The 13,414-nt window shown below is 51.1% G+C and overlaps 1 protein-coding gene across 5 annotated transcripts in view; it reads left to right on the forward strand.

Moving 5' to 3' along the window:
• ARHGAP44 (Rho GTPase activating protein 44) overlaps positions 1-13,414 on the forward strand; it is a 102,385-nt gene that overhangs the window by 83,890 nt on the left and 5,081 nt on the right. For 3 of the 5 annotated variants that reach the window (XM_023188090.2, XM_023188089.2, XM_023188087.2), the window contains 3 exons: positions 1,414-1,635; positions 7,112-7,287; positions 11,226-11,603. In XM_023188090.2, the coding sequence (XP_023043858.1) occupies positions 1,414-1,635; positions 7,112-7,287; positions 11,226-11,603 (776 nt within the window). Of the gene's footprint in view, positions 1-631; positions 650-1,413; positions 1,636-7,111; positions 7,288-11,225; positions 11,604-13,414 lie in introns of all 5 variants that reach the window. The other 2 variants (XM_023188086.2, XM_023188088.2) reach the window with 1 other exon arrangement.

Here is a 13,414-nt window from a genome sequence, read left to right on the forward strand (position 1 = left end):
TTTTTTTTTTTGAGATGGAGTCTCGCTCAGTTGCCCAGGCTGGAGTGCAGTGGTGCGATCTCGATTCATTGCAAGCTCCGCTTCCTGGGTTCACACCATTCTTCTGCCTCAGCCTCCCAAATAGCTGGGACTACAGGTGCCCGCCACCACGCCCAGCTAATTTTTTGTATTTTTAGTAGAGATGGGGTTTCACCATGTTAGCCAGAATGGTCTCGATCTCCTGACCTCACGATCCACCCGCCTTGGCCTCCCAAAGTGCTGGGATTACAGGCTTGAGCCACCACACCCGGCCATAAATAAGTAAAATTAAAAAAAAAAAAAAGTGAGCAGATGAATACTTTTACCCATTTCTTTCTCCCTTCTGCTTCTTTCTTCCCCATGCAACACCGATATCAACTCTTCAACTGCTCTCTTTACCTGTGTGCATGGTAGGCTATGACTTGCACTTACACAAATAGGAGAGACCAACTTCAGAGAGACCAACTAAATTGTATTAATTTTATAGCACAATCAAATCCCACCCCAAGACCCTGGACCGTGGAGAGAGACCCCTTGCAGAAAGACAACCTTTATGTCCAAAGGAAGGCCTAGATTTTTTGAAACTAATATCTGTATGTTTCTGTCCCTGCAGCCTTAGGAAAATCCAAAGGTATGGTATCCTCTGGTAGCTCTGAGGCCATGCTCAGTCTCTTCAGCTGAGCCACCTATGCATCGTAGTGAGTTCCACCAGAGGGTGAATGCGCCGCGTCTGGTTGCTTGGCCGACTGATTCGAAGCTGTGTGCCCATCATTAAAATAGAATCAGAGCCCAGAGGGACCATAGGCACAAGCAGCCCCTTCCCTGCTGTGTAGACAAGCGGGAGTGGCCTGCAGACCTGTGACCTGGCCAGGGTCCCAGCAGTGGTGGAGCTGGGGCTAGACTCCAAGTTACAAAAAGAAGGATGCATATTTAGATGTCTCCTGTTGTCAGTTCCACGCTCCCCCCTTCGCTGCCCCTCCCACCTCATCTTGCACTTGGGAGGAGTGTCCCTGCCCCCCAGTTAGGCCACATACCGCTGTGAGGAAGGCTGGCAGTTTACACCCAGGGAGCTTGCCGGGCCATCATCCTAAGCTGGCTTTGGCAGAGGGTTGAAGCACAGCTTGTGGTCGCCAGCGCTGCCGGCTGTGCCCTGCTCCTTGCCTCAGTGAGGGGGCCGCTCTTGCCAGGCCCGGGCTGCCCAGGGCTGTGTCTTGGCCTCCGGGAGCAGCCAGGGCGCTGGGAGCACAGCCCCCAATGCATCGCTTCCCGGGCCCCCGGGGTGCTAACGCTGCGCTGCTCTTCTCCCAACGCGGACCTGCTTGAATGTGGGGGAGGGAGCCTGTCACCTGTCATCTGTCACGCGTGGGTAAGCGGTGTCTTTGTGTCCCTCGCCAGCATGGGCGTGAGAGTCATGGACACAAACTGGGTGGCCCGAAGAGGCTCCTCGGCCGGTCGGAAAGCGTCCTGCGCCCCGCCCTCCATGCAGCCTCCCGCCCCGCCTGCCGAGCTGGCCGCGCCCCTGCCTTCGCCGCTGCCGGAGCAGCCCCTGGACAGCCCCGCGGTCCCCGCGCTCTCTCCATCCGGCCTGGGCCTCCAGCCTGGGCCCGAGCGCACCAGGTAAGCGCCGACCACTGCCGTCCGGGCGGGCTGGTGTGCGGTGCAGGGGATGTCTGGGTTTGCCGCGCTGGAGGCCTCTTGGATTTCGTCGTTTCCCCCGCCCCCCCCCCCCCCGCCCCCATTTCTAAGCATTCACGTTTGGCTTCTGCATCGCGCTGGTACCAAGTAAGTCATCCACGGCTGCCTGGATTATCACACGACGTCCAGGCTTCCCCAGCATAACATCGCAAGCAAGCAGAAAGTGGCAGCTTGCGAAGGCGGAGTGAGGAGTCTTAGGTTCCCCAACGCTCTGTTTTCCCCTTCCTCTGTCTTTGACGTTACAGTGGTCCCCCATATCCGTGGGGGATACGTGCCAAGACCCCCAGCGCACGTCTGAAACAGCTGATAGTCCCGAACCCTATACATAGTGTTATTTTTTTCTTACACACACATACCTATGATAACGTTTAATTTATACATTAGGCACAGTAAGACATGAGCAATAACTAGTAATAAAATAGAAGAATTATAAGCATATGCTGTAATAAAATTATGTGAATGTGGTGTCTTTCAATTTTTTTTTTGAGATGGAGTCTCGGTTGGTCACCCAGGCTGGAGTGCAGTGGCACAATCTCGACTCACTGCAACCTCCGCCTCCCAGGTTCAAGTGATTCTCCTGCCTCAGCCTCCCGAGTAGCTGGGATTACAGGCATGTGCCACCACGCCTGGCTAATTTTTGTATTTTTAGTAGCGATGGGGTTTCACTATGCTGGCTAGTCTGGTCTCGAACTCCTGACTTTAAGTGATCCAGCGCCTTCGCCTCCCAAAGTACTGGGATTACAAGCGTGAGCCACCATGCCCAGCCTGAAAATATTTTATTGAGCTGTATACACCTATTTTTTGGGCCACAGTTGACCACAGGTAACTGAAACTGTAAAACCACGGGCAAGGGGGACTACTGTATCCTATTTCAAAGTTTACAATTTCTGTGTTTCTCCTCCGCCTCTTTATAGTCATAGCAGCCAATTTTTTTTTTTTCTTTTTGTGCTGCTAAAATGGGTGCAAGTCAGGGAAGGAATGGAGGTGGTGGTCATACTGCGCCTGATGAGCTTCACAGCTTGCCACATGCTTGAATTGCCATTATTTTAGGGGAAGGAAAAAGGCAGGAAAGCATTCCATGGCTAGCTTGATGAACATTCACTGAGAACTTTCTCTTTTCAAAGGTAAAAAGACATGATTGCTGCCCTTAAAAAGTTCACGTTCCGAAAGTGAGCAAACAGGCCCTGACAAATAATGACAGCACTTGGTTATGCATCCCCAGGGTGGCAGGGGAGGAGACAGTACCTGGCCCTTCCTTGAAAAGGGCATGATGGGGGAGGCAGATTCTGGAAGTGAGAATTGCACCCACTTTGAAACAACTTTGCTGTTTGTCTCTATCTTTTCTCAAACAGCAATTTAGAACACCGGAAAAGCAACATGAAATCAGATGCCACTGTGTCTCCTGTTAGAGGGCATGGCATTCTTCCATGACCGCTGCCAGAAAAGTTTTGGAGACTTTGGGAAGCTGAATCTTCTAACTCAAATCTTTCTCCGAACACACATGCGTACACATAGACACACATCCTCACACACCATCACCACCAGTACACAAACACACACCCACACCCACACCAATCCCCTACATCAGAGGCTTCCAGGCTTTTTAGTTTTGTTTCATTTTGTTTAATGGGTAAAAAATATTTTCACAACTGGGCAGGGTGGCTCCCACCTGTAATCCCAGCACTTTGGGAGGCTGAGATGGGCGGATCACCTGAGGTCAGAAGTTTGAGACCAGCCTGGCCAACATGGTGAAATCTCATCTCTACTAAAAATACAAAAATTAGCTGAGTGTGGTGGCATATGTCTATAGTCCCTGCTACTCAGGAGGCTGAGGCAGGAGAATCACTTGAACCCAGGAGGTGGAGGTTGCAGTGAGCCGAGATGGCACCATTGCACTCCAGCCTGGGCAACAGAGCAAGACTCTGTGTCAAAAAAAAAAAAAAAAAGTATTTTCACTGTGAAACCAGGAAATGACAAAGGGACAGGGGGATAAATAGTCTTAGAGCATAGGAGGGGGCACCTGACCCTGTACATGCTGGGTTGCTGTTGAAGACTTCAACTCAGAGGATGCTCCGTCCTGGTTGTGCACTTGCTAGGCCACAGATGGACCTGAGAGATGCAGAAGCAGGCACAGCGAGTTCACTGCAAAGCAGAGCCGGAGAGTGGTGGGCCAGGTGAGGCCGACCAGGAGGACACAGACACAGGCAGGAAATGGGCTGGGACCGTTTCCTTTTTGGACACTCATCGACTCCATCCTAGTTTCCCATCTTAGAAAGGGGACTCAGTGCCATATGGTATTTGGCATATAAATAATATTTCTTAAAAATGCTCCTTGAAGATGGATTCCCCCCAGGCTCTGAAGGCATTCCAGGAACATTCTCGATGGGTGGCCTTGCAGAGTCACTTGTGGGCAGGGAATGGCACCCTCTGGTTTAGATTATTTTAAAGGTCACTCACATTGCTCTGTGGCCAAATGTCTTTGCCCAGGCTGACCGGTTTTGTAACTTTTCTTTGGATGTTAGTGTTCCTTTTGTCGTTGTTGTTTTATACCACTTTTTCTTCTCTCCCTGCATGGATTTCTCCCAGTACAAACAGGTGGTCCATTGTTTGTGTTGTTTTGGTTTGTTGTGTTGTCTGTTTCCTGGATGTTTGCAACCCAGATGATGTTCCCTTGAGTGACCGGATTCTCTTTCTGGCTCCTCCTGCCCTGAGGATGGCAGGCCCTTCCTTCCCTCTAACTGGTTCCCACCTTCCCACTCCCTACTCCAGACCCTGCCTGCAGTTCTTTCCCTGGCTCTGTCCAGCCAGGCTCTGCCTCCACCTCCTGCCCAACTGCTTAGCATGAATGCTAACCCCAAAATTCTCCTTCCTGCTTCTTGACACCAAGCTCACAGGCTGAGTCATGCTGCTTCAGCGCTAACTTGCCCTCAAACGTGCCTTAAGCGTGTCTTGGTCATGTAGTATCCCTAATAGCCACCCTACATCCCACCTCTCCCCATTGGGTCAGCTATACCTCTGCTGGAGAGAGAGGACAAGACTAAGTAGGTCAATACTTGTTTCTGTGCTGGAGAAAGTGTGTTCGGGCCAAGCGTGGTAGCTCACGCCTGTAATCCCAGCACTTTGGGTGGCCGAGGCAGGTGGATTCCAAGGTCAGGAGATCGAGGCCATCCTGGCCAACATGATGAAACCCCACCTCGACTAAAAATACAAAAATTAGCTGAGTGTGGTGGCGTGCATCTGTAATCCCAGCTACTCGGGAGGCTGAGGCAGGAGAATAACTTGAACCTGAGAAGCGGAGGGTGCAATGAGCCGAGATTGCGCCACTGCACTCCAGCCTGGTGATAGAGCGAGACTCTGTATCCAGAGGAAAAAAAAAACAAAAAACAAAAAACAAAAAAAAAAAACCTGTGTGTCCAGTGGCAGAGAACAGAAGGAAGAGCTCATTCCTAGATCCTTGGATAGATGTGTGTGCAAAGGAAGGAAGAAGAGTCTACCCACTCACAAGAAGCAGTTTTTTGGTTTGCTGGTTATGAGATGTTTTTGGTTGGTTAATTGGCCTTCCTCTTGGCAGTGGCAGAGATGGATGGAAGGGTAGGTAGATATTTGGCATTGATGTCCAGGTACCTGGTAACCTGGAGCCTGCGGTCCTTGTCCAGCCTGAGTGAGGCAAGGGTTTTCTGTTTCTGTTTTTCATTAACAGAATAGAGAAAGGAATTATTGCTCTTTTGGTTCCTCTGAATAAAATGGTTTTTGCCCCTTGGGGAATTAGGTTTAGTGTGTAAGACTCATCCCAAGTGGGAGAGAATGTGCCTCCACATTAAATGGGATTTTTCCTTTATTTATTTGCATGAGGAAGACAATCTGTGTTTTGACGCTTTGGGCTTCTCTGGCCCAGCTCCCTGCTCCCAGTCTTTCTCACCTCAGTGGACAAGAATGCTCTGTTCCTATTGGAATTTTCTCCAAATTAACACTTGGAGTTTCTAGATCAGTTTAGGAAAGAAACAGGCTGTGCCCGCCTTTTTTTTTTTTTTTTTTGTTTTTTTGACAGGGTCTCGCTCTGTTGCCCAGGCTGGAGTACAGTGGCGCAATCTCAGCTCACTGCAACCTCCGTCTCCTGGGTTCAAGCCATCCTCCTGCCTCAGCCTCCCAAGTGGCTGGGATTACAGGCACGTGTCACCACACCTGGCTAATTTTTGTATTTTTAGTGGAGACGGGGTTTCACCATGTTGGCCAGGCTGGTCTCAAACTCCTGACCTCAGGTGACCCGCCTGCCTCGGCCTCCCAAAGTGCTCAAAGTGCTGGGATTACAGGTGTGAGCCACCGCACCCGGCCCGGGTTGCGCCTGCTTTTGTGGGATAGAAACAGCCATTGCAGAGGATTTCGGTTCCCAGACTCTTCACGCCCTACCTATGGGCATCAGAATCTAGGCAGGTTCTAGCAAGGATGGCAGATAGCTCCCAACGCTGGGGCATCTCCCCTGATTCACTAAAGGCCACCGGGAGGATTTTCTTGGAAAGGATTGAGAACACTGTGGGGAAAGTATGGAGATCAATGAGTCATATCTACCGTCAGTGTGTCAGGAGGGCAAATCCCTGGTCTGTGGTGTGGAGTGAGGTGTCTTCTAATACACGCTTCATCCTTAGGAGAAGGCTGAGGAACAGCCTTGCAGTAACGATGAATCCTCTTTAGGAGCTGGTGGCCTAGGGTGCCTCGTTGTCAATTCCAGGGGTCAGAGACCAGAGCCCTCACTGCCATCGACCTTCACCTCTCTCGAAGCCTGGGACTGGGACTCGAACTGGCTCCCATTTCAGGGCATGGCGTGGATCGCTGTCCACGCTAGCCTCTGCTGGAATGGGTATTCAGTTTGAGGATGAGTCCTAGAATACCTCCTGTCTTGTGAGGTGGCTAGAGGCTCAGGGCCAACAGCTGCAGAACTGGCTCACAAGCTTGGCAGCAGGAGTCCGTGTCATCAGCACTCGTTGGGCATAGTGGCCCTAAGAAGTCCTCTTGGCTATAGTAGGAAAACCACTTTGGTGTCCCAGTTTGAGAATGTTCTAGAATTCCCGGGTTGATGGCAGGATACAGTGGAGGCGCTCAGGCCCCTGCCCTCACGTTGCTCACGATCTCCTTGAATAGAGGAGGGCAGAGGCATGAAAAGGGCGTTGGCAGTGAGTGCCAAGTGCCACAGAGATGGGGGCGGAACCCAGGCCGTCAGAGCTCCTGAAAGGACAGTCACCCCACGGTGCATCTGCGAAGGCTTTAGGAAGGGATTGAGACACCAGAGCTGAACTTACTTGCACAGGGCCCAGAAGCACACACAGGGTGGCCATTGGCAAGGCTGGTGCTGCAACTCACTGAGTTCAGAGCTTCTCTTTTGTCTCATATGCTTTCATTTCAGCACAACAAAAAGCAAGGAACTTTCTCCAGGGTCTGCACAGAAAGGAAGTCCAGGCTCCAGCCAAGGGACAGCCTGTGCAGGGACTCAACCAGGAGCTCAACCAGGAGCTCAGCCAGGCACCAGCCCCAGCCCCAGCCAGCCGCCTGCAGACCAGAGTCCTCACACCCTCCGGAAAGGTATGGCCCTGCTTCCCTTCTCCTTGGTCTCAGGCCGGAGGTGGCTGTGGCATTCCCTGAAGACTCCTTTTCCTCTATTAACTTGGATATTGAAAAACTGCGTGGTTTAGTGACTAATTCCCATCTGGGCATTAGAGCTTTGGAAGTTAAAAGGGATCCTCTCTCTATTATTCCTCAGTTTACTCATTGGACAGGTGGGCTCATTAGGGGCATATAGAGGACAGTGCTTCCCATACATCAAATGATGTCACCAGGGCCAAATTCGTTGTCCACAATGATGTGTGTTTTCCAGAGACCTGCCAGGCCCTACCTCTGTCATTTGAAAAGCTGTATAGGGTCATCTACAGAAGCCTCCTTTCCCCCAAGGCAGCCTTGCACAGCTGCCTGCCCCTAGATCACTCATACAAGGTGATGGGAGGGAGTCAGGATAGCTTCTATAGTACCTGAGTCTCAACTCTGAATACTTCTGCTGTGGAAGGCCCGAGAATGCCCACACTGACCAGTTATTATCTCTTTAGAGAATTGCTCCCACAAGCTAAAGGTCTGCTCCGTGTGACATTTCATAAATGGGGAGCTGTACTGAGCGTATGTATCTGAACCTTTTTGGTTCGTTCTTACCTGTGTCATCTCTTTGCAAAGTCTTTCACTCGTCTGAAATAATACATCATCGTGTGTGTTCTAAATTCAGACCACTCGCACTTGTGGGAGCGGCTTTTAACTCCCGGATTTGTCGAATAGGGCCGGGTTTAGCTCATCCACACGTGCCTTCATGACAGGCCTTTTTCCAGCCCCCTTAGTTCCCATCTGCAGGGGCAGTTTCATTCTCTTTGTCTGCCCTCAAGCCCATGGATCTTATTTGATCTCTACTCATTCCTTCTGCATTCTACACAAATGTGTTAAGTCCTGCTATGTACAGAGCTCTGTGCTTTCCAGAGAGAAAGACAATGCGAAGGCAAAGGTGTTGGCACTGTGCTGGGAGACACTCAGGGTGCAGTGAGGATACCTGGGAGCATGCTTTCTAGACTCAGGAGTTAGGACGGGTGGCCCAGCAGAAACGACATGGTGAAGGTTGATAAGAGTTGGGCCAAAGTGGCAGCACAAGATTTCAGCATTTCAGAGCATTTCTCCAGCACCAGTGGTTTCTCCTTGGTCTAGATACCATATTCTTGGGCATGTCTTTTTTTTTTTTTTTTTTTTTTAGATTGGGTTTCCCCTCTTGCCCCCCAGGCTGGAGTGCAATGGCCCGATCTCAGCTCACTGCAACCTCCGCCTCCTGGGTTCAAGCGATTCTCCTGCCTCAGCCTCCCGAGTAGCTGGAATTACAGGCGCCTGCCACCACACCTGGCTAATTTTTGTGTTTTTAGTGGAGATGCGGTTTCACCATGTTGGTCAGGCTGGTCTCGAACTCTTGACCCCAGGTGATCCGCCCGCCTCGGCCTCCCAAAGTGCTGGGATTATAGGCGTGAGCCACCGCACCCAGCTGGGCACGTCTTTGTTTTAGAGTCCTTTAATTGGCTGGACACAGTCGCTCATGCCTGTAATCCTAGCATTTTGGGAGGCTGAGATGGGCAGATTGCCTGAGCTCAGGAGTTTGAGACCAGCCTGGACAACATGGTGAAACCCGTCTCTACTAAAACATAAAAAAGTCAGCTGGGCATGGTGGCGGGCACCTGTAATCCCAGCTGCTCAGGAGGCTGAGGCACAAGAATTGCTTGAACCTGGGAGGCGGAGGTTGCAGTGAGCCAAGACTGTGCCACTGCCTTCTAGCCTGGGCAGCAAAGCGAAACTCTATCTACAAAAAAAAAAAAAAAAAAAAAAAAAAACCTTTTAACTTGCCCTGCAGCACTACAATACAGGGGTGGTGGCTAAGTCATTGTCTTATCCAGTGGGAGAGCCAGGGCTCCTGTAGCAGCCAACCAACCTCCTAACGCCAGCGACAGGTTGATCCTTTTCGTTTGTGCAGCACACTGGACCTGTGCATGCAGTGTAGCCTAGAGCGACTCAGGTCCCTTTTCCCAAGTGACCTTCAATAGCTCGGACCCATCTTTTGAAAGGTATACATTTCTTCTCTACTCCCCATCATGCCCACACATGGCACACTTAGCAGGTGTTTTTAAAAAAAAAATTTTTTTTTTCACACCTCAGTCTTTTGACAGCGTGCCTACAATTTCACATCCTATTCCTGTCGCCACCGGAAGTGGTAAATGTCATCACAGACATGGTGATGCATCCTCCGTCTCCCAGGTCCTTCGTGAGAAGGCATGTGCGAGCATCGATACCTAGGGTCTCCACCTGCTTCTCATCCAGGGGTACCCCTGCGTCTGTCACCCATGACCACATGGCTGCCATGAGCTGCAGTAGCAGTTGCTGGAAACACTTCCCCTATACTCAGGAAGTAGAGTTGAAAAGTGAAATTGGGGCCGGGCGTGGTGGCTCACGCCTGTAATCCCAGCACTTTGGGAGGCCGAGGCGGGCGGATCACGAGGTCAGGAGATCGAGACCATCCTGGCAAACACAGTGAAACCCCATCTCTACTAAAAAAAAAAAATGCAAAAAACTAGCCAGGTGTGGCGGCAGGCGCCTGTAGTCCCAGCTACTTGGGAGGCTGAGGCAGGAGAATGGCGGGAACCCGGGAGGTGGAGCTTGCAGTGAGCCGAGATTGCGCCACTGCACTCCAGACTGGGCGACAGAGCGAGACTCCGTCTCAAAAAAAAAGGAATCAGACCCGCACACAGCCAGTCCTCACTTAAGCCTAACAGGTTAGTGATCACTGTCTCAAAGATATTTGCCCATCAAGTATCTCCTGGACGTTTGAATTTGTTGTCTTTACCAATTCATTTTCAATTAAAGGTATAATGGATTTGTCATCCTATAGGGTGATTGGGAAAAGGGAAATGAAGGTAAGGCAAAGGGGGTCAGGACAGTGATGTGCTTTGAAAAATGCAATCGATTGGCCGGGCGCGGTAACTCATGTCTGTAATCCCAGCACTTTTGGGAGGCGGAGGCGGGCAGATCACCTGAGGTTGGGAGTTCAAGACCAACCTGACCAACATGGAGAAACCCTGTGTCTACTAAAAACACAAAATTAGCCGGGTGTGGTGGCGGGCGCCTGTAATCCCAGCTGCTCGGGAGGCTGAGGCAGGAGAATTGCTTGAACCCGGGAGGCGGAGGTTGTGGTGAGTGGAGATCATGCCATTGCACTCCAGCCTGTGGCAACAAGAGCAAAACTACGTCAAAAAAAAAAAAAAAAAAAAAACCCACAACGAAAAATGCAGTCAATCCACAGACCGGAGGGTACAATTCTGAAAGAAAAGAACAAGAATGAGAAGAAAGCCTCAGCAGCAAGGATGCAGGATTGAGGCACAGCATATAAAGTAATGGAGGAACAGGGGTTGTGTGGCTGGAGGATTTGCTCACCTATCATTGTTAGGGGAGCCAGAAACCACTGGACAGGTTCAGCCAAAAGTCAATTTTCCATCCCGAGGACCTGCCCCTGGGTCAGGGCTCCACTGTCCATTACAGCAGATTGAACTGGAGTCATCCTCTGCTGAACCCTGCCCCGCTGACTCACTCTTGCTCTGAGTGTAGCAGCGATACGTCTCACCACTGGGAAGGCAGCCCACTCCTGTGGATGGGAAATTGGTTCTCTAGTTTGGCTGGGCGTGCATGTGTAGATCAGGGCAGAAATCCAGAAAAGAGGAGGAGAAATTAGTTAACAGATGGGAAGATAGGAAAACTTGCAACTCTAGGTTAATTTTTAAAACTTGTATTGGGTGCTCTCAATATGGCGAGAGGCCAGGGGGCAGGGCAGGGAGGTGTGGGTGGGTGGCGAGGGGCAGGAGGTGGGGACAGCTTTGAACGCTGAAGGATGTGTGAACAGGCTCCACCGTGGCTTCATTTAACAACTTTGTGTTTTGTTGTTGTGTTTTCTCTTTCAGTTTCAAAGAAGCTGGCACCGATTCCACCCAAGGTCCCCTTTGGCCAGCCGGGGGCTGTGGCAGACCAGTCTGCTGGCCAGCCGTCCCCAGTCAGCCTGTCCCCCACCCCGCCCAGCACCCCGTCGCCCTATGGACTGAGCTACCCTCAGGGGTACTCCTTGGCCTCGGGCCAGCTCTCCCCAGCTTCAGCTCCTCCCCTGGCCTCTCCTTCTGTCTTTACAAGCACTTTGAGCAAATCGCGGCCCACCCCTAAGCCCCGACAGAGACCTACTCTGCCGCCTCCTCAGCCTCCCACAGTCAACCTCTCGGCCTCTAGTCCACAGTCCACGGAGCCCCCCGTGCTAGATGGCATGTCCCCCGGGGAAAGCATGTCTACAGGTAACCAAGCCACAGGCTTCCTCACCTTTCTTTTTATGAACTTTGGTGAAATGTACCTAGGGGAGGGATTGCTAGTGTCACTGCCAGGGAACAAATTCCTGTGTGCTTTGAGATGACTGGGCTGGCACCAGGGGTAGCTCCTGAGATCTCCTTAGAAGCCCACCAATGGACAGCAACCCTGGAATCCACGTGTCCCAAACGGGGGCTTTTTATGGGATCTCTCTCAGTGTAAGCCCACCAGCCTGGAGTTCTGTTTTTGCTCTTAACATTGGGGGTTGAAGACACTGAGTCATTTGGAGTGGGGCCTCAGGAGAGGCTGGAAGCTGGTTATGATCACAAAACGGCATCAAAACTCAGGTATTCCCTGGATAGAGCCCAAGCTCCAGGTATAAATGCTTATCTGGAGAATGGGCTAAGAACCAAAGATGTTTTTCACTATTAGTAAAGTAAACCTTGCTAGAAAAATACACTTCTAGATAGACATTTAGAGAAGGGTGAATTTCAGAAAACCTGCATGGCTCCGTTCCCCTCCCCCAGGCTCCCCTCCCCGGCCAATTCCCCGAGGAGCTAATTGGACGAACCCACAACGACTTAATTTAGTTTGGATTTAAATTTAGAAACAAAGATAACTCTCTTCCCCCAGAAAAATCTGTAAGCACAAAATCACAAACACACACCACGTTTAGCCAAAACCGTTCATTGGCTGGAAGGAACGGGACGTATTTGGAACGTCTCCCCAGACACTTCAGCCACATAAGATTATAAAGTCAGGGGCATATTTGTGGTGGCTGCTGAAAGTCATTTGAGCGTTTTCCTTGTTCAGGGAGACAGGCACAGGGGTTGAGCTGTGTCTTGGGCTAGAGCCAACCCACTTAGTAAAGTGCAGTAGCGTGGCGGTGAGCTGGAGCATATGTGTGCCTAGTGTTGTCCCAAGTAGCAGAAGGTGAAGCAGCTTGGGTTGGAACACACACCACACACCACACACCACACACCCACTCACTCATTTCAGAGAACAGTGCTGTCCTAGGGTGCACTGGGACTTTTCACGGATCGTGTACTTTTCCCTCCACGTCCTTCTCCAAAAGAGTGATTTATTTCTTCTGTGTTTAGACGGAAGCAGTGACCCTGTGGGGTTCAGCTCCATGCTGCCTTTGAAAAGGCTAGTCCAGCCGGGCGAGGTGGCGGGCGCCTGTAGTCCCAGCTACTCGGGAGGCTGAGGCAGGAGAATGGCGTAAACCCGGGAGGCGGAGCTTGCAGTGAGCTGAGATCCGGCCACTGCACTCCAGCCTGGGCGACAGAGCGAGGATCCCTCTCCAAAAAAAAAAAATAAAAAAAAAAGGCTAGTCCAATTTGCAACTGTGTGCTGGGTCAGATTTAAATATTACAGGGAAGAGCCATCTGGTGATTTGGCTTCTTTATTGTTGGATGTAATTAATGTTGAAGGTGCAGCTGCTGTCATCTACCCCGAGGCTTATTAGAAATTAAGCAAATTTCTCCCTGGAAAATGTAGTGAGCACCCCTCCCATCTTGGTGGGTCTTGGTGCTGAGGCGTTGTCTCCTGAAGGAGCCCATGATGGGCGGGCACACGCTTGCTGCCCTCGGGGAAGGTCACAGCTGTAGAGGGGCTGAAGGTCACCAGGTCTCCAGGGCCACTCCTCCCAATGTGTCACATCTGCTGACTCTTCCAGCCACCCCAGGGAAGGGACACAAGGTAGTGTCAATACATAAGCAATAGAATAAGCAGAAGATGGCTGGACGCGGTGGCTCACGCCTGCAATCCCAGAGATTTGGGAGGCCTTGGAGAATTAGGC

Source organism: Piliocolobus tephrosceles, chromosome 16 (assembly GCF_002776525.5).
Source record: "Piliocolobus tephrosceles isolate RC106 chromosome 16, ASM277652v3, whole genome shotgun sequence".
NCBI classification, from domain to species: Eukaryota; Metazoa; Chordata; class Mammalia; order Primates; family Cercopithecidae; genus Piliocolobus; species Piliocolobus tephrosceles.